This window comes from Pongo abelii, chromosome 20 (genome assembly GCF_028885655.2).
Source record: "Pongo abelii isolate AG06213 chromosome 20, NHGRI_mPonAbe1-v2.0_pri, whole genome shotgun sequence".
NCBI lineage: Eukaryota > Metazoa > Chordata > Mammalia > Primates > Hominidae > Pongo > Pongo abelii.
Genome location: NC_072005.2, coordinates 49,532,425 through 49,556,425, shown reverse-complemented (window position 1 = coordinate 49,556,425; position 24,001 = coordinate 49,532,425). Strand labels below are relative to the sequence as shown.

Here is a 24,001-nt window from a genome sequence, read left to right as displayed (position 1 = left end):
CTCATGCCTCAGCTTCCCAAGTAGCTGGGTCTACAGGCGTGCCCCACCACGCCCAGCTAATTTTTTTTTTTTGTTTGTTTTGTTTTGTTTTCCAGTAGAGATGGGGTTTTACCATGTTGGCCAGGCTGTCTCAGACTCTTGACCTCAAGTGATCTGCCCACTCAGCCTCCCAAAGTGCTCAAAGTGCCTGTGCATGATCTCAGCCATATGGTTTTTTGTTTTTTTTTTTGAGATGGGGTCTCTCTCTGTCACCCAGGCTGGAATGCAGTGGCACGATCTCAGCTCACTGCAACCTCCACCTCCTGAGTTCAAGCAATTCTCCTGCTTCAGCCTCCTGAGTAGCTGGGATAACAGGTGCGCACCACCACGCCCAACTAATTTTTGTATTTTTAGTAGAGATGGGGTTTCAGCATGTCGGTCAGGCTGGTCTCGAATTCCTGACGTCGTGATCCGCCCGCCTCAGCCTCCCAAAGTGCTGGGATTACAGGCATGAGCCACCGCACCCAGCGGAACACATAAAATTTTAATGAAGCAATTTGATAGGCTTAGGGAAAAGCAGGCCTTCTCTGTGTAAAGGCATTCACACAGGGGCTGCTCTGAAAATAGCTCCAGGGACCATTCCCTGGAAACTCCAGAATTAAGATAAATGTTGTTGCAGGAAACCCTTCCTCAGAAGCTGTGGGACAGGATAATTCAGTGGTTCATACCTGTAATCCCAGCATTTTGGGAGGCCCAGGTGGGAGGACCATTTGAGGCCAGGAGCTGGAGACCAGCCTGGGCAACATAGCAAGACCCCTGTTTCTACAAAAAATTTTAAAAATTAAAAAAAAAAAAAAAAAAAAAAAGCTCTGCCCCTACGCTGGAAATCAAGGCTGCTCTGATGTCACAAAGTGACATAGATCCTCCAGATGAGAGTGGGATGTCCTATTCTCACTACTGCTATGATTACAAAGAGCAGACTTTCTGACAGCTCATTACTTGAGACTACAGTTTCTCAGCCCCAGGTCCTTGGTGTAAACGAACAAAAGCTCTTTTCAGAGGTTCACACCCCAACAGAAGATGGATAATCCCCCATCTGATTATTCAAGAGAGAATGCAAAATTATCTTTTTTTTTTTTTTTTTTTAAGATTTCTTCCTGGAAAGAGAGAAACATTCCTGATAAAATGCTTATGAAATTTCTGGATGAACTTTAACGGGATAAAGTGTTGTTCTGGTAACCAGGCACCCACTCAAAAGTCCCTCAAGATATTAATGACCTGGAACCGAACGAATATCTTTTTTTTTTTTTTTGAGACGGAGTCTCCCTCTGTGGCCCAGGCTGGAGTGCAGTGGCGTCATCTCTACTCACTGCAACCTCTGCCTCCCGGAACCGAACATCTTTTTCTAATCGTGACTATCCTACCACCTGCTAGAAAACGGCCCCACGGGACGCGGTGGCTCACGTCTGTAATCCCAGCACTTTGGGAGGACAAGGTGGGAGGAACGCTTGAGCTCAGGAGTTCGAGATCAGCCTGGGCAACACAGTGAGACCTCCGTCTCTGCAAAAAACAAATTATATATATATATATATATATATATGTATATATGTATATATGTATATATGTATGTATGTATGTATATATGTATATATGTATGTATATATGTATGTATATATGTATATGTGTATATGTGTATATATGTGTATATATATGTATGTGTATATATATATATAAAATGCCGGGTGTGGTGGCAACGTGCCATAGTCCCAGCTACTCGGGAGGCTGAGGTTGGAGGATCGCTTGAACCTGGGAGTTTAAGGCTGTAGTAAGCTGAGATCGAGTCACTGCACTCAAGCCTGCGTGACAGAGCGAGACTCTGTCTCAAAATAAAACAAAAGAAAAAGGAAAAAAAACGGCCCCGAGGCTATGAGTGTACTGGGGCCTCTCCCTGGGTTTCTACTTCTCTCCCTATCTCTGTTCCTACATGAGTATGTCTGTGTGTCTCTGAGCGTCTGTCCCTCGCACTTTGAGTGTCTCCCTGTTCTCTGTTTTCTCTGGGTCTCAGAGCGTCCAGGCATTGCACTCTGACTTCCTCGGTCTCGCCCTAGCCCCAGTCCAGCTCGGCGGTCCCCCGCCCACTGCCCCAGGCGTCCGTGGCCCCTTTAAGGCGTGCTCCGCCCCCGCCCCGCCCCGCCCTTCCCCGGGTCAGTGCCGTAGCGCCCGGCTCCTGCAGGCGCTCGGCATCCGCTCATTCCTGACGCCGCAGTGGGCGCGATGGCGGAGGCTGTATTGAGGGTCGCCCGGCGGCAGCTGAGCCAGCGCGGCGGGTCTGGAGCCCCCATCCTCCTGCGGCAGGTGCGGGTGGCTGGACCTAGGAGGGGACTACTGGGCGCTAGGCGGCAGCAAGGACGGAACTCCGGGGTCTCTTAATAGGGAGAGATCCGGGGGGACCCACGCCTGCATCTTGCGGAAAGCGGGGTAGAGGTTTAGGGCTGGACTCTTGGGTCCTTTAAAGGTGAGTGGTCTGGGGGCCTCTGGGCTTGGGGCCGGACCCCTGGGTCCTCTATGAAAGAACGTGCTGGGGACCCTGATTTTGGGATATTAGAAAGTTGGAACTCTTTTGTTCTGATAGGGGAAGGTAGTGGGGCTCCAGACTCCCGACTCCGGGGGAAAGAGGGGGCTGGGGTTTCTGCTTCTGGATCTTAGGAAGAGGATAGAGTCAGTCTGGACTACTTGGCCTGCAGTGGGTGGAAGTCCGGTTCTGCGCTCTCACCTGGGTCCCCCGTTCCCAGATGTTCGAGCCCGTGAGCTGCACCTACACGTACCTGCTGGGTGACAGAGAGTCCCGGGAGGCCGTTCTGATCGACCCGGTCCTGGAAACAGCGCCTCGGGATGCCCAGCTGATCAAGGAGCTGGGGCTGCGGCTGCTGTATGCTGGTCAGTCCAGGGACCAAACTCTTGGATCCCAGAGGGGCTGGGCTGCAGCGTCAGTGGAATGGGAAGCTGGGGCCCTGAACTCTTGAGTCTGAGGGAGAAGGATCTGGGCTGGGACAACCAGGTCCTTTCTGTACCCTCCTGGACCTGTCCCTCCTCTCTCTCCCAGTGAATACCCACTGCCACGCGGACCACATTACAGGCTCGGGGCTGCTCCGTTCCCTCCTCCCTGGCTGCCAGTCTGTCATCTCCCGCCTTAGTGGGGCCCAGGCTGACTTGCACATTGAGGATGGAGACTCCATCCGCTTCGGGCGCTTCGTGAGTTGGGTGCTGGGTCCCCAAGAGGGTGGTGGCCTGGACTTCTTAAACTTAAGGGAAGAGGGGACTGGGGGCCTGGGATCCTGAGTCCTTGGGGAGGAGGGACCTCAGGACCTGGCTTTCTGACCCCTGAGCTCATATTTCTGGGAGGGGGGCACCATAAACCCAGGTGGGGCACTGGGGCAAGAGGCTCTGGGCAGGTGGGGCACTGGCGGAACTCCTAAGTCAACAGCATTTAAGGAGTTTCCTTCCTAAAGCTTAGGGGCAGCTCTTTGGCCTGGCATGCATCTCCATAAAAGTTAATTAGGGGCTGGAATTCTGAGGGCAGGGCTGAGAAGGAAAGAGGCCCAGTCCTGTCTTGCGGAAACCTCCGTTTGAGGAAGGAGCATCTGGGTGCTTAGAACCCGGAACCCAGGACTAGGATAAGGACTGTGAGGACCCTGGAGTGCAACATTTAAGGAGGCACTCGCTCTCAGGGTCCTGTAAGTGCAGGGTCCCCACCTGTGAGTGAGCGCCTCCTTAAATCTTGCACCAACAGCCTCACCCTAGTCCTAGCCCTGCCGTTGCCTCACACTGGGAAGTTCTAAAGGTTCCTGCCTTCCTCACTTTCTTTGCCACAGGCACCAGCAGGTTTCCGGCCAAAATTGCAACCAGGCCATAGGGGGGAGGGCCAGGGGAGTTGCCCTGAGAGAAAGGGAAACAGCTGGCAGGGCATTTTTCTGATCAGTTGCTAAAGATGTATAATAAAATTTGGCTGATTTTGGGGACAGAATGTCAGGTGACAGAAGACAGCCTCCCGGTTAGAGAGTTTTGCCAAATAGGGACAGTTCATTTGAGTCAGAATGTTTAGAGGAAATGAGGGCTGTGTGTGGGAAGAGAGTTTAGCTACAATGGTTACAGAAGCTTTATTTCAAGCCTTTTTCTGGAAGCAGGCAAAAATGCATTGTACATGTATGTACATTGTACATAATAGGTGCTAACAAACAGGTCTTGAAATGAACGAAGGGTTTAGCTATGGTAGATTTAGCTTCAGTGTTTTTTTTTTTTCTTTCTTTATTTCTTGTCTTTTTTTTTTATTTGAGACTGAGTCTCTGTCACCCAGGCTGGAGTGCAGTCAGCCTTGACCTCCCAGGCTCAGGTGATCCTCCCACCTTAGCCTCCCTGGTAGCTAGGACCACAAGCATGCACTACCATGCCTGGCTAATTTATGTATGTTCTTGTAGAGACAGGGTTTTGTTATGTTGCCCAGGCTGGTCTTGAACTACTGGGCACAAGTGAGCCTCCTACCTTGGCCTCCTAAAGTGCTGAGATTACAGGGCCTCTGAAAGTGCTGGGATTACAGGCATGAGCCACTGCACCCACCCTTTTTTGTTGTTGTTGTTTGTTTGTTTGTTTTTGAGAAAGGGTCTTGCTCTGTCACCCAGGCTGGAGTGCAATGGTGGGATCATAGCTTACTGCAGCCTTGACCTTCTGGGCTCAGGTGATCCTCCTGCCTCAGCCTCCCAAGTAGCTGGGACTACAAGCACCTGCCACCATACCTGGCTAATTTTTAAATTTTTTGTTGAGCTGTAATCTCACTATGTTGCCCAGGCTTAATAGCTTTATTGATATAACCCACATACCATATGATTTATCTATTTCGAGTGCACAATTCAATGACTTTCAGTATATTCAGAGTTGTACATCCATTACTACCATTAATTGGAAAATGTTTCCATTACTCCAAAAAGACCCACCACCCCTTAGCCATCACCCCTATCCTTCCCTTTTCCCCCTCAGCCTTAGGCAACTTTTTTTTTTTTTTTTTAAATTTGAGACAGGGTCTCACTTTGTTGCTCAAGCTAGAGTGCAGTGGTGTGATCTTGGTTTACTACAACCTCCACCTCCCAGGTTCAAGTGATTCTCTTGTTTCAGCCTCCCAAATAGCAGGGATTACAGGCGTGAGCCACCAAGCCCAGCTAAATTTTTTTGTTTTATTTATTTATTTGAGATGGAGTTTTGCTCTTGTTGCCCATGCTGGAGTGCAATGGCGCTATCTCAGCTTAGTGCAACCTCAGCCTCCCGAGTAGCTGGAATTACAGGCATGCGCCACCATGCCTAGCTAATTTTGTATTTTTAGTAGAGACGGGGTTTCTTCATATTGGTCAGGCTGGTCTCCAACTCCCTGTCTCAGGTGATCTGCACGCCCTGGCCTCCCAAAGTGTTGGGATTACAGGCATGAGCCACTGCGCCCGGCCACATTTTTATTTATTTTTTTGAGACAGAGTCTTGTTCTGTCACCCAGGCTGGAGGGCAATGGCAAGCTCTCAGTTCACTGCAGCCTCTGCCTTCTGTGCGCAAGTGATTCTGCTGTCTCACCCTCCCAAATAGCTGGGATGCCAGGCACATGCCACCATGTCTGGCTAATTTTTGTATTTTTAGTAGAGATGGGGTCTCACCATGTTGGCTAGGCTGGTCTTGAACCCCTGGCCTCAGGTGTTCTGCCCGCCTTGACCTCCCCAAAGTGCTGGGATTACATGCGTGAGCCACCATGCCTGGCTTGTCTGAGATTTTGGAGATGGGGGTCCATTTTTCTCTCCTTTATTTTTCCTTCTGCTTTAAAAAAATGAATTGTTAGCCTGGGTGTGGTGGCTCACGCCTGTAATTCCAGCACTTTAGGAGGCCATGGCGGGTGGATTGCTTGAGCTCAGGAGTTCAAGACCAGCCTGGGCAACATGGCGAGACCCTGTCTCTACAAAACAATACAAAAGTTAGCAGGGCATGGTGGCGTGTACCTGCAGTCTGAGCCACTCAGGAGGCTGAGGTGGGAGGATCGCTCGAGCCCAGAAGGTGGAGGTTGCAGTGAGACGTGATCACGCCACTGCACTCCAGCCTGGGTGACAGAGCAAGATCCTATCTCAAAAAAAAAAAAAAAAAAAAATGCCGGGCACGGTGGCTCATGCCTGTAATCCCAGTACTTTGAGAGGCTGAGGTGGGCGGATCACTTGAGGTCAGAAGTTTGAGATCAGCCTGGCCAACATGGTGAAACCGTGTCTCTACTAAAAATACAAAAATTAAGCGGTATGGTGGTGGGGCACCTGTAATCCCAGCTACTCAGGAGGCTGAGGAGGCAGGAGGAGAATTGCTTGAATCCGGGAGGCAGAGGGTGCCGTGAGCCAAGATTGCACCACTGCACTCCAGCCTGGGTGACAAAGCGAGACTCCATCTCAACAAACAAACAAAACCGAGTTGTTAACGTTCATGGAATGAAGTGAGTCCACATATTATACATGTGCATGAGTACTTACCCAGATCCTGATACAGAACTTGCCCATCACCCCAGAAGGCTTCCTTGCCTCACTTTCTGGCCAATGACTGCCCTCCTAAGGCACCATTCTTCTGATGCATTTAACCACAGGCCAGTTTTGCCTGTTTTGACTTTATAAACAGGACTTATACAGTGTACTCTTTTGTGTCTGGCCTTTTTTCCACTCTACATGATGTTGGTTTATACTTGGAGTTCTTTCCTTCTTATTGCTATAGAGCAGCAGTTGGCCACCTTTTTCTGTGAAGGACCAGATGGTAAATATTTTCAGTTTTTACAGGTAGTAGGGTCTCTGTGACAGCTACTCAGCTCTCTTATTGTGGTATGAAAGCAGCCACAGACATTGCATAAATGAATAGGCATGGCTGTGTTCTAATAAGACTTTATTTGTGGCCTCTACATTTGGATTTCAGGCCAGGCTCATGCCTGTAATCCCAGCACTTTGGGAAGCTGAGGTGGGTAGATCACCTGAGGTCAGGAGTTCAAGACCAGCCTGACCAACATGGTGAAACCCCATCTGTACTAAAAATACAAAATAAGCTGGGCGTGGTGGGGTGTACCTGTATTCCCAGCTACTCAGGAGGCTGAGGCAGGGGAATCGCTTGAACCTGCCCTGGGAGGTGGAGGTTGCAGTGAGCCCAGATGGTGCCATTGCACTCCAGCATGAGTGACAAGAGTGAAACTCCATCTCAAAAAAATATATAAAAAAAAAAATAAATAAAAAATAAAATTAAAAAATAAAATTTGGATTTCATATAGGTTTTTTTTTTTTTAAATTTTTTTGAGACAGGCTCTTGTTCTATTGCCCAAGCTGGTATGCACTGGCATGAGCATAGCTCATTGCAGCCTCCAACTCCTGGGCTCAAGTGATCCTCCTACCGCAGCCTCCTGAGTAGCTGGGACTATGGGCATGTGCCGCCATGCCCAGCTAATTTTTAAAAAATTTTTTGTAGAGACTGAGTCTTGCTGTGTTGCTCAGATTGGTCTCGAACTCCAGGCCTCAAGCAACCCTCCTGCCTCGGCCTCCCAAAGTGTTGGGATTACGGGTGTGAGCTCCATCTAGTTTTTACATGTTACTTTGATAGTTTTCAATGTGAAAAAAAGTTAAAATGAGTCTTAGCTTACAGGCCTTACAAAAACAGATGGCAGGCCAAATTTGGTCCACTGGCCATAATTTTTGCCCTACAAAATGGGCAGGTTGTGGTGGCTCCTAGGCTCAAGCGATCCTCCTGCCTCAGCCTCCCAAAGTACAAAGTGAATTACAGGCATGAGCCACTACACCCCATTTTCCTTCTGATTATTCAGTTTTTGGCTACCACGAATAATGCTGCTATGAAGATTCTTCTGCTAATATCTTGGGGAACATTGTCCTGAATTCTAAGGATTGGATTTGCTGGGTCACTGAGTCGACAAATGTTTAACTTTCATAGAAACTCCCAGTTTCTTGAACTGGTTGTTCGTCTTACACAAAAGGTAGGACAAATTTAAGTGGTTTCACTGTAGAATGAGTTTTCTTTCTTTTTTTTTTTTTTAAGAGACAGAGTCTCACTCCGTCACCCAGGCTGGAGTGCAGTGGCACAATCTCGGCTCACTGCAACCTCTGTGTCCCTCTGGGAGCCTTAGTTCCCTGCGCTAAAACACAGGGTTTATCACAGCACCTTCCTCTTGAGGCAGTTTCAAGGATTAGCTGGCTGCCCTCAGGGTCTCCAACCCAGAGGTTCCCCTTCTAGGTGTGAAGCCCAGAGACACCCTTGCTCATGTGCACAAAAGACAGCAGGGGTGTAGGGCAGGGGACAAAGTACACAGCAGGGGACTGCTTAATACATGATGACACTACAAGGCAGTGGATTGCCAAAACAGGAGCAATTCTTTTTTTTTTTTTCTGAGACAGAGCCTCACTCTGTCGCCCAGGCTAGAGTGCAGTGGCGCAATCTCGGCTCACTGGAACCTCCGCCTTTCGGGTTCAGGTGATCCTTCTGCCTCAGCCTCTCCAGTAGCTGGGATTACAGGTGCGCACCACCACATCTGGCTAAATTTTGTGTTTTTATTAGAGACGGGGTTTCGCCATACTGCCAGGCTGGTCGTGAGCTCCTGGCTTCAAGTGATCTGCGTGCCTCAGCCTCCCAAAGTGCTGGGATTACAGGTGTGAGCCACCGCACCTGGCCCGAGTTTTCTTTTTTTAATAAACAATGATTGAGAAGTGAACATCTTAGCTGCCACAGGGCAGCCAATTCAGAAAGTTAGGTTTGCCTGTTAAATATGCTGGCTTAGAGAAGTACTGCTGAAAACACTGATCCCCCAGGTCCCTTAGAATCAGAGGGTCTGATTTAATTGTTCTGGGTGGACACAAGGAATTGGCATATTTTAAAAGCTCCACCATTGATTCTTACGTGGCTCAAGTGTGGGTTTCAATACTTCCTCCTTTTAAAATTGTGAAACAAGTAATTTGTCTTCCAACATTTTATTATGAAAAATTTCAAGCATAGAGAAAAGCTGAAATTTCTTTTTCTTTTTTTTTTTTTTTGAGACAGGGTCTCACTTTGTTATCCAGGCTGGAGTGCAGTGGTGCAATCATAGCTCACTGCAGCCTCTACCTCCTGGCTCAAGCGATCCTCCTGCCTCAGCCTTCCAAATAGCTGGAACTACAGGTGTGCACCACCACTCCTGGCTAGTTTTTGTGTTTTTTGTAAAGACAGAGTTTTGCCACATTACCCAGGCTGGCCTCGACCTCCTGGGCTCAGGCAATCCTCCCTCCTTGGCCTCCCAAAGTGCTGGGATTAGAGTGAGCCACCGCACCAGGCTTAAATTTTTTTTTTTTTTTTTTTTACAGTGTACATCTCTATCCATCCATCACTCCATCTTTTTTTCTTTTGAGATGGAGTCTCACTCTGTTGCCCAGGCTGGTGTACAGTGGCACAATCTCAGTTTACTGCAACCTCTGCCTCCTGGGTTCAAGCGATTCTCTTGCCTCAGCCTCCCGAGTAGCAGTAGCTGGGTTTACAGGCAAGTGCCACCACACCCAGCTAATTGATTTTTAAAATATTTTTAGTAGCGATGGGGTTTCACCATGTTGGCCAGGCTGGTCTCGAACTCCTGACCTCAAGTGGTCCACCTGCCTTGACCTTCCAAAGTGCTAGGATTACAGGTTTGAGCTGCTGCGTCCGACCTATTCTTTTTTTTTTTAAGATGGGGTCTCGCTATGTTGTCCAGGCTGGTATTGAACCCTGGCTAAGGCGATCCTCCCACCTCAACCTCCCAAGTAGCTGGGCCTACAGACATGCACCATCATGCCTTGCTGTAATTGTTTTATTTTATTATTAGTTATTATTGATTTATTAGTGTGCCTAATTTATAAATTAAACTCTATCATAGGTGCGTATGTATAGGAAAAAGCATAGAGTGTAGGGTTCTGTACTATCTGCGGTTTTAGACATCCACTCCGTGTCTTGAAATGTATCCCAGGCAGATAAGAGGGGTTTACTATAGTTTTGAGTAATGAAGGGAAAGAACTTGGGAACCAAATGGAAAAGAAGCTGAGAGCTTACTTGCCACCAGGGGGCAGTGTAGGCCTTGGGAACTCCAAGGCCAGCAAGCTGAATGCTTTACAGGATCCCTTCTGGGTTATGTTTCTTTGATGGGGGTAGTTTCAGGTGTAGCTGCTGCAGGGAACAGATGAAAGAAAAGCTCTGGGGATGTGTCACGGACATGATGCATCATGGAAGGGAAGAATGAATTTGTTGAAAGCATTTGGGGTTAGGCAGGCTGGGCTGTTGCGGAAATCACTCGACAAGTTTCAGGGACAATGAAGGCTGCTTTAGGTCAAGATGTTATGTGTTCCCCACCCACAATTTCTTATTTTGAATTTTTTTAAATCTACATTGAAATAATAGTACAAAATATAACAATACACAAGCACAGGCCGGGCGCGGTGGCTCACGCCTGTAATCCTGGCACTTTGGGAAGCTGAGGTGTGCGGATCACCCGAGGTCAGGAATTTGAGATCAGCCTGGCCAACATGGTGAAACCCCGTCCCTACTGAAAATACAAAAATTAACCGGGCATGGTGGCATGCTCCTGTAATCCCAGCTACTCAGGAGGCTGAGGCATGAGAATCACTTGAACACCCAGGAGGTAGAGGCTGCAGTGAGACGAGATCATGCCACTGCACTCCAGCCTGGGCCACAGAGCAAGACTGTCTCAAAAAAAAAAAAAAAAAAGAATACACAAGCACAAATTTCATCAGCCATCAGAGCAATTATGTCACTATAGGTCATGAAACTTTTAGAACTGCGCTCGTCTCCCCCAAATGTTTTTGGGGAATGAGAGTGAAAATGGGCAAAAAGTCCAAAAATGGTTTTGATCTTGCAGACTGTCAGGGTTCTCTAGGCTATACTTTGAGACTTACTCTTTTACAAAACCTTTGTCACGTCTAACAAAATATGCAGTAACTTTTTTTTTTTTTTTGAGACGGAGTCTCCCTCTGTCGCTCAGGCTGGAGTGCAGTGGTGCGATCTCGGCTCACTGCAAGCTCTGCCTCCTGGGTTCATGCCATTCTCCTGCCTCAGCCTCCTGAGTAGCTGGGACTACAGGCGCCTACCACCACGCCCAGCTAATTTTTTTTTGTATTTTTAGTAGAGACGGGGTTTCACCATGTTAGCCAGGATGGTCTCGATCTTCTGACCTCGTGATCTGCCCATCTCGGCCTCCCAAAGTGCTGGGATTACAGGCGTGAGCCACCACACCCGGCCAATATGCAGTAACTTTATATCATCATTAAATATTCAGCCTGTGTTCAGATGTCTCCAATTACCCTAGGAATAATTTTTACAGCTTTTTTTTTCTTTTTTCTTTCTTTTTTTGGTAGAGATAGGATCTCACCGTGTTGCCCAGGCTAGTCTCAATCTCCTGGGTTCAAATGATCCTCCCCTCTCGGTGACTCAAAGTGCTGTAATTATAGGTGTCAGCCACGGTGCTCAGCCTACAGCTGTTTTTAGGAACCAGGATGCAATTGAGCTTAGTGTTTGGCCATTATGTCTATTTAGTCTCTTTTGTGTGTGTGTATGTGTTTTCTTTTTCCTTCTTTTATTTTTGTTTTGTTTTGTTTTTCTTTTTTTTTTTATTTATTAAAAAATCTTTTTGGATCTAGAACAGTTTCATATCCTTTTGCCCCAGGATATTGACTTTTTTATTTTTTATTTTTTTTTTTGAGACAGAGTCTCGCTCTGTCACCCAGGCTGAGGATATTGACTTTTTTTTTTTTTTTTTGAGACGGAGTGTCGCTCTGTCATTCAGGCTGGAATGCAGTGGCATGATCTCTGCTCACTGTAACCTCTGCCTCCCAAGTTCAAGCAATTCTACTGCCTCAGCCTCCCCAGTAGCTGGGACTGTAGGTATGTGCCACCATGCTCAGCAGGCTCAGCTAATTTTTTTTTTTTTTTTTGAGGCGGCGTCTCACTCTGTCACCCAGGCTGGAGTGCAGTGGTGCGATCTCGGCTCACTGCAGCCTCCGCTTCCCGGGTTCAAGCAATTCTCCTGCCTCAGCCTCCCGAGTAGCTGGGATTACAGACATCACCACCGCGCCTGACTAATATTTGTATTTTTAGTGGAGACGGGGTTTCACCATGTTGGCCAGGCTGATCTTGAATGCCTGACCTCAGGTCATCCGCCTGCCTTGGCCTCCCAAAGTGTTGCGATTAGGCGAGCCACTGTGCCCAGCCTCGGCTAATTTTTGTATTTTTAGTATGGATGGGGTTTCACCATATTCACCAGGCTGGTCTCAAATTCCCGACCTCAAGTAATCCACCTGCCTCGGCCTCCCAAAGTGCTAGGATTACAGGTATCAGCCACTGTGCTTGGCCTCCAGGGTATTGACTTTTGAAGCTTCCTGACATGCTGTCTTCTAAAATATTCCACATTCTGGACGTGTTCGATTGTTTCCTTATGGTGTGTCATTTAATTGTCTTATTAAAACTTTTCTTTCCTATGAACTGAAGTAGGTTGTAGATATTTTTGTATTAGTTAATAATAATAAGGCCAGGCGCGGTGGCTCACGCCTATAATCCCAGGACTTTGGGAGGCCGAGGTGGGCGGATCATGAGGTCAGGAGATCGAGACCATCCTGGCTAACACGGTGAAACCCCGTCTCTACTAAAAAATACAAAAAAAATTAGCCGGATATGATGGCGGGCGCCTGTAGTCCCAGCTACTCGGGAGGCGGAGCCAGGAGAATGGCGTGAACCCGGGAGGCGGAGCTTGCAGTGAGCCGAGTTCACGCCACTGCACTCCAACCTGGGCGACAGAGCGAGACTCCGTCTCAAAATAATAATAATAATAATAATAATAATAATAATAATCATAGGCTGGGCACAGTGGTTCATGCCTATAATCCCAGGACTTTGGGAGGCTGAGGTGGGAGGATAGTTTGAATCCAGGAATTTGAGACCAGCCTGGGCAACATTGCAAAACCCTGTCTCTACAAAAAATTAAAAACAAATTAGCCAGGCATGGTGGTGCGCCTATAGTCCCGGCTACTGGAAAGGCTGGTGTGGGAGGATCGCTTGAGCCTGGGAGTTCCAGGCTGCCGTGAGATGTGATTGCGCCACTGTACTCCAGCCTGGGTACAGTGTAAGGCCCTGTCTTTAAAAAAATGCATTTTATACATATATATGTTTTTTTCCGAGATGGAGCCTCACTGTGTCGCCCAGGCTGTAGTACAGTGGTGCCATCTTGGCTCACTGCAACTTCTGCCTCCCAGGTTCACGCGATTCTCTTGCCTCAGCATCCCGAGTAGCTGGGATTACAGGTGCACACCACAACACCCAGCTAATTTTTGTATTTTTAGTAGAGATGGTGTTTCACTATGTTGGCCAGACTGGTCTCGAACTCCTGACCTTGTGATCTGCCTGCCTCAGCCTCCCAAAGTGCTGGGATTCAGGCATGAGCCACCGCGCCTGGCCGCATTTAATACATTTAACCTACTGAACATTATAGGTTAGCCTACTTTACCTTAAAGTGCTCAGAACATTTACATTAGCCTACAGTTGGGCAAACTCATCTAACACAAAGCCTTGTATTTTATGCAAGAGTGTTGAATATCTCATGTAAGTTATTGAATACTGTATTGAAAGTGAAAAACAGAATGGTTGTATGGGTGCATGGAATATGATTTCTATTGAAAGTGTATCACTTTTGGCTGGGTGCAGTGGCTCATGCCTGTAATCCCAGGCTGAGATGGGAGGATTGCTTGAGGCCAGGAGTTCAAGACCAGGCTGGTCAACATAGTGAGAGCCCATCTTTACTGAAGGAAAAAAAAGACAAATGAAAAAAAGAAATAAAATGTATCACTTTCACATTATTGTAAAGTCAAAAAATTGTTAGTCATCGGGCACATCACACCTGTAATCCCAACACTTTGGGAGGCCAGTGTGGGCAGATTGCTTGATGGCAGGAGTTCAAGAACAGCTTGGTCAACATGATGAAACCTCGTCTCTACTAAATAACAGTACAAAAATTAGCTAGACACAGTGGTGCGTGCCTGTAATCCCAGCTACTCAGAAGGCTGAGACACAAGAATCACTTCAACCCAGGAGGCTGAGGTTGCAGTGAGCTGAGATCATGCCACTGCACTCCACAGCCTGGGCGACAGAAAGAGACTCTATCTCAAAGAAAAAAAAAAAAAAAAGCCAGGCATGGTGGCTGCCTCACACCTGTAATCCCAGCACTTTGGGAGGATGAGGCAAATGGATCATTTGAAGTCAGGAGTTTGAGACCAGCCTGGCCAATGTGGTGAAACCCCATCTCTACTAAAAAGACAAAAATTAGCCAGGTGTGATGGTGGGTGCCTGTAATCCCAGCTACTCAGGAGGCTGAGGCAGGAGAATCGCTTGAACCCGGGAGGCGGATGTTGCAGTGAGCCGAGATCACACCACTGCACTCCAGCCTGGGTGACAGAGTGAGACTCTGGTTGAAAAAAAAAAAAAAAGTCAGACCATCTTAAGTCAAGGACCACATGTATACCAAGGGTTGAGCCACAGGGTATGTGTAGATTTAGCTTTAGTAGAAACTGCCCAGTAATTTTGATTTGTAGATGATCTTTATATGTTCTGGATCCAAGAACTTTGTTGGGTCCAGTACAACTCCTTTACCTGTGGTTTCACTTTCTGTGGTTTCATTTATCTGTGGTCAACCATAGCCTGAAGATATTCAATGGAAAATTCCAGAGATAAACAATTAGTCAGTTTTAAATTGTACATCGTTCTGAGTAGCATGATAAAATCTCACACCATCCCACTCAGGACATGAATTATCCCTATGTCCAGTGTATCCGTGCTGTATATAGGAGTATGTTACCTGTTCGTTAATCACTTAGTAGCCTTCTTGGTTATCAGATTAAAAAAATCATAGTATTGGCCGGTCACGGTGGCTCACGCCTGTAATCCCAGCACTTTGGGAGCCTGAGGCGGGTGAATCACCTGAGGTCAGGAGCTTGAGACCAGCCTGACCAACATGGTGAAACCCTGTCTCTACTAAAAAAATACAAAAATTATCTGGGCATGGTGGTGGGCACCTGTAATCCTAGCTACTTGAGAGGCTGAGGCAGGAGAATCACTTGAACCCAGGAGGGGGAGGTTGCAGTGAGCCAGGATCATGCCATTGCACTTCAGCCTGGGTGACAGAGCCAGACTCCGTCCAAAACAAAACAAAACAAAACAGTATTTATAGGGTTTGTACTATCTGAGGTTATCCACTGGGGTCTTGAAGGTATCCCCTGTGGATAAGGAAGGACTACTGTTTATGTTTGTAAATATCATTTCCCACTCTGAGGGCTACCTTTTCACTCTTTTTTTTTTTTTTTTAAGGTGGAGTTTTGCTCTTGTCATCCAGGCTGGAGTGCAATGGTGCAATCTTGGCTCACTGCAACCTCTGCCTCCCGGGTTAAAGCAATTGTCCTGCCTTAGCCTCCCAAGTAGCTGGGATTACAAGCACGTGCCACCATGCCTGGCTAATTTTTGTATTTTTAGTAGAGATGGGGTTTCACCATGTTGGCCAGGGTGGTCTCGAACTCCTGACCTCAGGTGATTTGCCCGCCTCGGCCTCCCAAAGTGCCGAGATTACAGGTATGAGCCACAGCACCCAGCCTCCACTGCCTATTTTTTATTTTTAAAAGTGTAAAACATTGAATTTTATTTCAACAGTATTGCTTTTAATGACTGTTGGGTATTCCATTTTTATATTAGTGTGCTTACCTTTTTAAAATTTATTTGCAAGATCCGTTTGTATATTAAGTGTATTGACCACTGTGTGGTATGTATATGTTACAGATATATTTTCCCAGCATATTGGTTCTTTTTAGATTTTGTTTATGGTGTTGCTGCCATTCAGAACCTTCTGACTGATCTTTTCCTTAATGATTTATCACTTTAGGTATCACATTTGAATATCCCTTCTGTATTAGTCTGTTCTCATGCTGCTAATAAAGACATACCTGAAGGCTGGGTGTGGTGGCTCACGCCTGTAATCCCAGCACTTTGGGAGGCCAAGGCAGGCAGATCATGTGGTCAGGAGTTTGAGACCAGCCTGACTAACATGGTGAAACCCCATCTCTACTAAAAACATAAAAATTAGCAAGGTGTGGTGGTGCATGCCTGTAATCCCAGCTACTCAGGAGGCTGAGGCAGAAGAATTGCTTGAACCGGGGAGGCAGAGGTTGCAATGAGCTGAGATTGTGCCACTGCACTGCAGCCTGGGCAACAGAGCAAGACTCTGTCTCAAAAAAAAAAAAAAAAAAAAAAAAAGACATACCCAAGACTAGGTCATTTATAAAGAAAAAGGGGTTTAGTGGGCTCACAGTTCCACATGGCTTGGGAGGCCTCCCAATCATGGTGGAAGGCAAAGCAGGAGCGAAGACATGGCTTACATGGTGACAGGCAAGAGAGCATGTGCAGGGGAACTGCCATTTGTAAGATCATCAGATCTTGTGAGACTTATTCACTATCATGAGAATAGCATGGGAAAAACCCACCCCCATGATTCAATTACCTCCCACCGGGTCCCTCCCACAACCCGTGGGGATTATGGGAGCTATAATTCAAGATGAGATTTGGGTGGGGACACAGCCAAACCGTATCATTCCACTTTGGTCACTCCCAAATCTCATGTCCTCACATTTCAAAACCAATCATACCTTCCCAACAGTCCCCCAAAGTCTCAGCTCATTTCCCCATTAACTCAAAAGTCCACAGTCCAAAGTCTCATCTGAGGCTGGGCGTGGTGGCTCACACCTGTTATCCCAGCACTTTAGGAGGCCAAGGCAGGCAGATCAGCTGAGGTCAGGAGTTCAAGACCAGCCTGGCCAAAATAGTAAAACTCTGTCTATACTAAAAATACAAAAATTAGCCAGGCATGGTGGCACATGCCTGTAGTCTCAACTACTTGGGAGGCTGAGGCACAAGAATTGGTTGAACCTGGGAAGCAGAGGTTGCAGTGAGCCAAGATTGTGCCACTCCACCCCAGCCTGGGTGACAGAGTGAGATTCTGTCTCCAAAAAAAAAAAAAAAAAAAACAACAACAACAAAATAAAGTCTCATCTGAGACAAGGCAAGTCCCTCCCACCTATGGGCCTGTAAAATCAAAAGCAAGTTTAGTTATTTCCTAGATACAGTGGGATACAGGGATTGGGTAAATACATCCATTCCAAATGGAAGAAATTGGCCAAAATGAAGGGGCTGCAGGCTCCGTGCAAGTCCTAAATCCAGTGAGGCAGTCAAATCTTAAAGCTCCAAAAAGATCTTTGACTCCATGTCTCACATCCAGGTCATGCTGATGCAAGAGGTGGGTTCCCATGGTCTTGGGCAGCTCTACCCCTCTGGCTTTGCAGGGTACAGCCCCCATCCTGGCTGCTTTCACAGGCTGGTGTGGAGTATCTGTGGCTTTTCCAAGCACATGGTGCAAGCTGTCGGTGGATCTAACATTCTGGGTTCTGGAGGGCGATGGCCGTCTTCTTACAGCTCCACTAGGGGCAGTGCCCCATTAGGGACTTTGATCCACTCCACATTTCCCTTTTGCACTGTCCTAGCAGAGGTTCCTTATGAAGGCTTCACCCCTGCAGCACACCTCTGCCTGGACATCCAGGCATTTCCATACAGCCTCTCAAATCTAGCTGGAGGTTCCCAAACCTCTGTTCTTGACTTCTGTTCACCAGCAGGCCCGGCACCACGTGTAAGCCACCAAGGCTTGGGGCTTGCACCCTCTGAAGCAATGGCCTGAGCTGTACTTGGCCCCTTTTAGCCCCAACTGGGATGCAGGGCACCAAGTCCTGAGACTGCACAAAACAGCAAGGCCATGGGCCCTGCCCATGAAACCATTTTTTTCTCCTAGTCCTTTGGACCTGTGATGGGAGAGGCTGCTGTGAAAACCTCTGACATGCCTTGGAGACATTTTTCCCATTGTCTTGGTGATTAACATTTGGCTCCTCGTTACTTATGCAAATTTCTGCAGCAGGCTTGAATTTTTCCTCAGAAAATGGGTTTTTCTTTTCCATCATATTGTCAGGCTGCAAATTTTCCAAACATTTATGCTCTGTTTCCCTTTTAAACATAGGTTCCAATTCCAAACCATATCTTTGTGAATACACAAAACTGAAATGAATGCTTTTAACAGCACTCAAGTCACCTCTTGAATGCTTTCCTGCTGAGAAATTTCTTCTACTAGGTACCCTCAACCATCTTTCTCAAGTTCAAAGTTCCACAGATCTCTAGGGCAGGGGCAAAATGCTGCCAGTCTCTTTGCTAACACATAACAAAAGTGACCTTTACCCCAGTTCCCAAAAAGTTCCTCATCTCCATCTAAGACCATGTCAGCCTGGACTTCATTGTCTATATCACTCTCAGCATATTGGTCAAAGCCATTCAACAAGTCTCTAGGAAGTTCCAAACTTTCCCACATTTTTCTGTCTTCTTCTGAGCCTTCCAAACTGTTCAAACCTCTGCTTGTTACCCAGTTCCAAAGTCACATTTTCATATCTCCTTATAGCAGCACCCCACGTTACTGGTACCAATTTACTGTATTAGTCTTTTCTCATGCTGCTAATAAAGACATCCCTAAGACTGGGTCATTTATAAAGAAAAAGAGGTTTAATGGACTCATAGTTCCACATGGCTGGGGAGGCCTCACAATCATGGTGGAAGGCGAAGGAGGAGCAAAGGCCTGTCTTACATAGTGGCAGGCAAGAGAGTGTGTGCAGGGGAACTGCCCTTTGTAAAACCATCAGATCTCGTGAGACTTATTCATCATCATGAGACAGCATGGGAAAAACTTGCCCCCATTATTCAATTACCTCCTGCCTGGTCTCTCCCATGACATATGGGGATTATGGGAGCCATAATTAAAGATGAGATTTGGGTGGGGACACAGCCAAACCATATCACCTTCCTAACCAGAGGTCAGATATTATTTGTATTTTTGTTGTTGTGTGTCACAGCTTTGTGGTTTTATTTTTTGTGCATTTAAATCTTTAATCCACTTGGAGTTTACTCTGATAATATAAGATTACGGCCTGGGAATCTAAATTTTTTACCAAAATGTTTATCTAGATAAGACCCTGGGGTAGGGTGGGGCTTTGGAGGCCAGTTTCATCTAGAAGGCTTCTTGGTGACTATCTCTGTACTCTTCCACCCATGCCAGGCCTTGGAGACCAGGGCCAGCCCTGGCCACACCCCAGGCTGTGTCACCTTCATCCTGAATGACCACAGCATGGCCTTCACTGGAGATGCCCTGTTGATCCGTGGGTGTGGGCGGACAGACTTCCAGCAAGGTGACCAGCTCCTTTATCCAGCCCAAGATCTTCATATAGTTACATGTGTGTCAAGTGTTGAAGTATCTGTTACAAGAATGAATGGATGGACATTAGACTTTTAGGGGGCTTCAGTATTAAATTCAAGGAGTTTACCTGCTAGAACAGTGGTCCCCAACCTTTTTGGCATCAGGGACCAGTTTCGTGGAAGACAATTTTTCCATGGACCATGGCAGGGCATAGTTTTGGGGATTCAAATGCATTACATTTATTGTGCACTTTATTATTACATTGCAATAGATAATGAAATAATTATGTAACTCACCATCATGTAGAATCAGTGGGAGCCCTGAGCTTGTTTTCCTGCAACTAGATGGTCCCATCTGGGAGAGATGGAAGATAGTGACAGATCATCAGGCATTAGATTCTCATAAGGAGAACGCAACCTAGATCCCTCGCATGTGTAGTTCACGACAGAGTTTGTGCTCCTATGAGAATCTAATGCTGAGGATCTGACAGGAGGCAGAGCTCAGGTGGTAACGGGAGTGATGGGGAGCGGCTGTAAATACAGATGAAGCTTTGCTCACTCGCCCACCACTCACCACCTGCTGCACAGCCCAGTTCCTAACAAACCACAGACCGGTGCCCAGGGTTAAGGACCCCCATGCTAGAGTATGGGAAGAGTTAGATTCAGGGGCTTAGCTGTTGGGGGACAGTTAGATTCAGGGGTGTGTTAGTTACCTATTTGAGCCCAGCTTGGGCAACATAGTGAGACTCCCTCTCTAAGAAACAAATATAGCTGAAAAAAAAAAAAAATACAAAGGACTGGGCACGGTGCCTCACGCCTATAATCCCACCACTTTGGCAGCCCAAGGCAGGTGGATCATGAGGTCAGGAGTTCAAGACCAGCCTGGCCAAGATGGTGAAACCCCATCTCTACTAAAAATACAAAAATTAGCTGGCCATGGTGGTGAGTGCCTGTAGTCCCACCTACTCGGGAGGCTGAGGCAGAGATTTACTTGAACTCAGGAGGTGGAGGTTGCAGTGAGCCAAGATTGCGCCACTGCACTCCAGCCTGGGTGACAGAGTGAGACTCCATCTCAAAAAAAAAAAAAAAAAGATAAAAAAAAGAAGTTGGGAGATATACCTAATGCTAGATGACGAGTTGGTGGGTGCAGTGCACCAGCATGGCACATGTATACATATGTAACTTACTGCACATTGGGCACATGTACCATAAAACCTAAAGTATAATAATAATAATTACAATAAAAGAAAAAAAAAAAAAAAGTTGTTAAAGCCAGCAGTTTTAATTGCCAGGGAGCAATGAATGATCCATTTGGAGTCTAGCTGCTAGGGGCAGTTAGATTTAGGAGCTTCCCTGTAGAAAGGGAGTATAGTTTCAGAATCTCAGGGTTGGGTCATCCTTTGAGCATGTGTGTGAATGTGGGGTTAACACTAGGCCTGGAATTTAGCTGCCTTGTGGGGAGACGTGAGGCTGGATGAGAGGGAAAGACAGAAGCCATGATGAGATGGCCATGGAAGCCACATCCCCAGGCCTCTTCCTCCCTCTTCCCTCTCTCCTTATCTCTGCATCTCAGTCTCTGTCTTTTTCTCTCCAAGGCTCCCAGTCTCCCATTTATCCATTCACAGTACAGTCAGGAAGCTGAAGGATTTAGGCTGAAATGCAAAGTGGAAGAGAGGTTTGCCCGCTACTTAGGACTCAGAGCTGCTTGTGGGGACCATGGCTTCACACTCTCCTCCTGGGCCTCGTGTCTGCAGTTTCTTTCTTCTTCTTCTTCTTTTTTTTTCTTGAGACAGAGCCTCGCTCTCTCCCAGGCTGGAGGGCAGTGGTGTGATCTCGGCTCACTGCAACCTCCGCCTCCTGGGTTCAAGCAATTCTCCTGCCTCAGCCTCCCGAATAGCTGGGATTACAGGCATGCGTCACCATGCCTGGCTAATTTTTGTATTTTTAGTAGAGACAAGGTTTTGCCATGTTGGCCAGGCTGGTCTCAAACTCCTGTCCTCAGGTAGTCCACCCGCCTCAGCCTCCCAAAGTGCTAGGATTACAGGCATGAGCCACTGCACCCAGCTTTGTCTTCAGTTTCTTACCTTCTAGTCCACTTTCCTTGTTCAGAACCCTTACTTGACATCCCCTGGGTGACAGCCAATGTCACAAATGACACTCTTTGGTGCTGCATGGTGTCATTCCAACCCTATTTACAGCCATGCTGAATTTCTCACCATTCCTTAATTATTTGTATATGCTGTTCCATCTGCCTAGAGTGCCTTTCCCTGTTCTCTACTTAGATAGAGGGATATTGTCAGGACACGAAGGAGAGGGTTTAGCTATAGTGATTTTATCCTCCTACCCTTTTCTTGAAGGAAGGGGTTAGAGTCTTCTGTCCTGTTGATCCACTGACCTCTGATCTTTCTTTCCCCAGGCTGTGCCAAGACCTTGTACCACTCGGTCCATGAAAAGATCTTCACACTTCCAGGCGACTGTCTGATCTACCCTGCTCACGATTACCATGGTGAGGGCTTCCTGGAAGAGATGTGGGGCGTACGTAACTTTGAAAGCGGAGTGTAAATCTCTGTAATCCTTGTAGGGCGTGAAGACGACCAGTCTCAGAAATTTCTCTGGCCCAAAAAAATTAAGTGTTTGAGGCTGGGCAAGGGGGCTCACACTTGTAATCCTAGCACTTTGGGAGGCCAAGGCAGGAGGCTCGTTTGAGCCCAGGAGTGAGTTCGAGACCAGCCGGAGTAACATGGCAAAACCCTGCCTCTACAAAATACAAAAAATTAGCCAGGCATGGTGGCATGCTGCCAGCTATTTGGGAGGCTGTGGTAGGAGGATTGCTTGAGCCCGGGAGGTTGACGCTGCAGTGAGCTATGATCATACCACTATATTCCAGCCTGGGTGACATAGCAAGACCCTGTCTCAAAAAAAAAAAAAAAAAAAAGATAAAGTGCTTGAGCCTGCTGTGTGTGGATATAGAAACCATGTGACTGCCAGATGCCTAGAATTCTGCAGGGCATGGATTTTCCTGGGCCTTACTTGTGGAGCTTAGGGAACTGGGGGAAAACTAAATTTCCCGCAGTGCCCATGGAGGAGGGAAAGCTATTTTAGGAATACTCTGGGAAGAGCCCCTGCCAGAGAGGCCCCTGCCAGAGAGGTACCCAAGGCCTCCTGGGGAATGTAGTTCTGAGAGGCCTGAGGCACTGGACTCCTTGACTTTCCTTCCCCTCCCTTGGCCACTAGGGTTCACAGTGTCCACTGTGGAGGAGGAGAGGACTCTGAACCCTCGGCTCACCCTCAGCTGTGAGGAGTTTGTCAAAATCATGGGCAACCTGAACTTGCCTAAACCTCAGCAGATAGGTGAGCAGCTGGGGACCTGGACTCCTGGGTCTGAGAGAGGAGGGGCTGGGGGCTTGGACTCCTGGGTCTGAGAGAGGAGGGGCTGGGGGCTTGGACTTCTGGGTCTGAGGGAGGAGGAGCTGGGGCCCTGGACTCCTGGGTCTGAGAGAGGAGGGGCTGGGGGCTTGGACTTCTGGGTCTGAGGGAGGAGGAGCTGGGGCCCTGGACTCCTGGGTCTGAGAGAGGAGGGGCTGGGGGCTTGGACTTCTGGGTCTGAGGGAGGAGGAGCTGGGGCCCTGGACTCCTGGGTCTGAGAGAGGAGGGGCTGGGGGCCTGGACTCCTGAGTCTGAGGGAGGAGAGACTGGGGGCCTGGACTCCTGGGTCTTAAGGAGGAGGGGCTGGGGGCCTGGACTCCTGGGTCTGAGGGAGGAGGGGCTGGGGGTCTGGACTCTGGGTCTGAGGGAGGAGGGGCTGGGGGACTGGACTCCTGGGTCTGAGAGAGGAGGGGCTGGGGGCCTGGACTCCTGAGTCTGAGGGAGGAGAGACTGGGAGCCTGGACTCCTGGGTCTTAAGGAGGAGGGGCTGGGGGCCTGGACTCCTGGGTCTGAGGGAGGAGGGGCTGGGGGTCTGGACTCTGGGTCTGAGGGAGGAGGGGCTGGGGGACTGGACTCCTGGGTCTGAGGGAGGAGGGGCTGGGGTACTGGACTCCTGGGTCTGAGGGAAGGAGTGGGCTCAGGACCAAAACTCTAGTTTCCTGAAGAGGAAAGGTTCCTAGGATTTCTGGGTCTCCAGTGGGGCCTGGAACTCTGCCTAGGCCCCTTAGTTTTAACCTTGATTTCTTCCTTTCAGACTTTGCTGTTCCAGCCAACATGCGCTGTGGGGTGCAGACACCCACTACCTGATCTCACTTCTGTCAGATGCTCCCATCCAGTATTAATGCACTAGGCGGGAGGAGAGGGCAGCGATGACACTGCACCTCTCCTTTCCCACCCCATTCCCTGGAGCTTCCTAAATAAAACTTTTTTTAATGTGAGTCTGACTTCTACCTATTTTCTCGGGGAACCAATTGGGTTTCTGGGCCGAAAGGGGTGGAGTTCTGGTCCTGTGGAGAGGCCAGGGAGCCTGCAAGATTTCTTTTCTTTTTCTTTTCTTTTTTTTTTTTTGAGATGGAGTCTCCCTCTGTTGCCCAGGCTGGAGTGCAGTGGCACGATCTCGGCTCACTGCAACCTCTGCCTCCCGGGTTCAAGCAATTCTCCCGCATCAGCTTCCCAAGTAGCTGGGACTACAGGCGCATGCCACCATGCCTGGCTAATTTTT

The 24,001-nt window shown here is 47.9% G+C and overlaps 1 protein-coding gene across 4 annotated transcripts; it reads left to right on the top strand.

Moving 5' to 3' along the window:
- The first annotated feature begins 2,171 nt into the window (after positions 1-2,171).
- ETHE1 (ETHE1 persulfide dioxygenase) lies at positions 2,172-23,717 on the top strand. Of its 4 annotated transcripts, none has more exons than XM_002829319.5 (7): positions 2,172-2,334; positions 2,772-2,916; positions 3,083-3,231; positions 19,217-19,346; positions 21,770-21,859; positions 22,588-22,704; positions 23,534-23,717. In XM_002829319.5, the coding sequence occupies exons 1-7, from the start codon at positions 2,254-2,256 to the stop codon at positions 23,584-23,586; spliced, it is 765 nt and encodes a 254-aa protein (XP_002829365.1). In that variant the 5' UTR covers positions 2,172-2,253; the 3' UTR covers positions 23,587-23,717. The 4 variants fall into 4 exon arrangements, with proteins under 4 accessions (XP_002829365.1, XP_024093339.1, XP_063575608.1 ...); XM_063719538.1 differs by having other exon boundaries at positions 2,212-2,494; XM_024237571.3 differs by lacking the exons at positions 2,772-2,916; positions 3,083-3,231 and having other exon boundaries at positions 2,177-2,334.
- Positions 23,718-24,001: the final 284 nt, after the last annotated feature.

Bases quoted from the DNA above. Each gene is read 5' to 3' on its own strand.
- ETHE1 (XM_002829319.5), top strand. From the start codon at position 2,254: ATGGCGGAGGCTGTATTGAGGGTCGCCCGGCGGCAGCTGAGCCAGCGC. The intron at 2,917-3,082 runs GTCAGTCCAGGG...TCTCTCTCCCAG, and splicing joins GCTGCGGCTGCTGTATGCTG to TGAATACCCACTGCCACGCG. The intron at 3,232-19,216 runs GTGAGTTGGGTG...CACCCATGCCAG, and splicing joins CCATCCGCTTCGGGCGCTTC to GCCTTGGAGACCAGGGCCAG.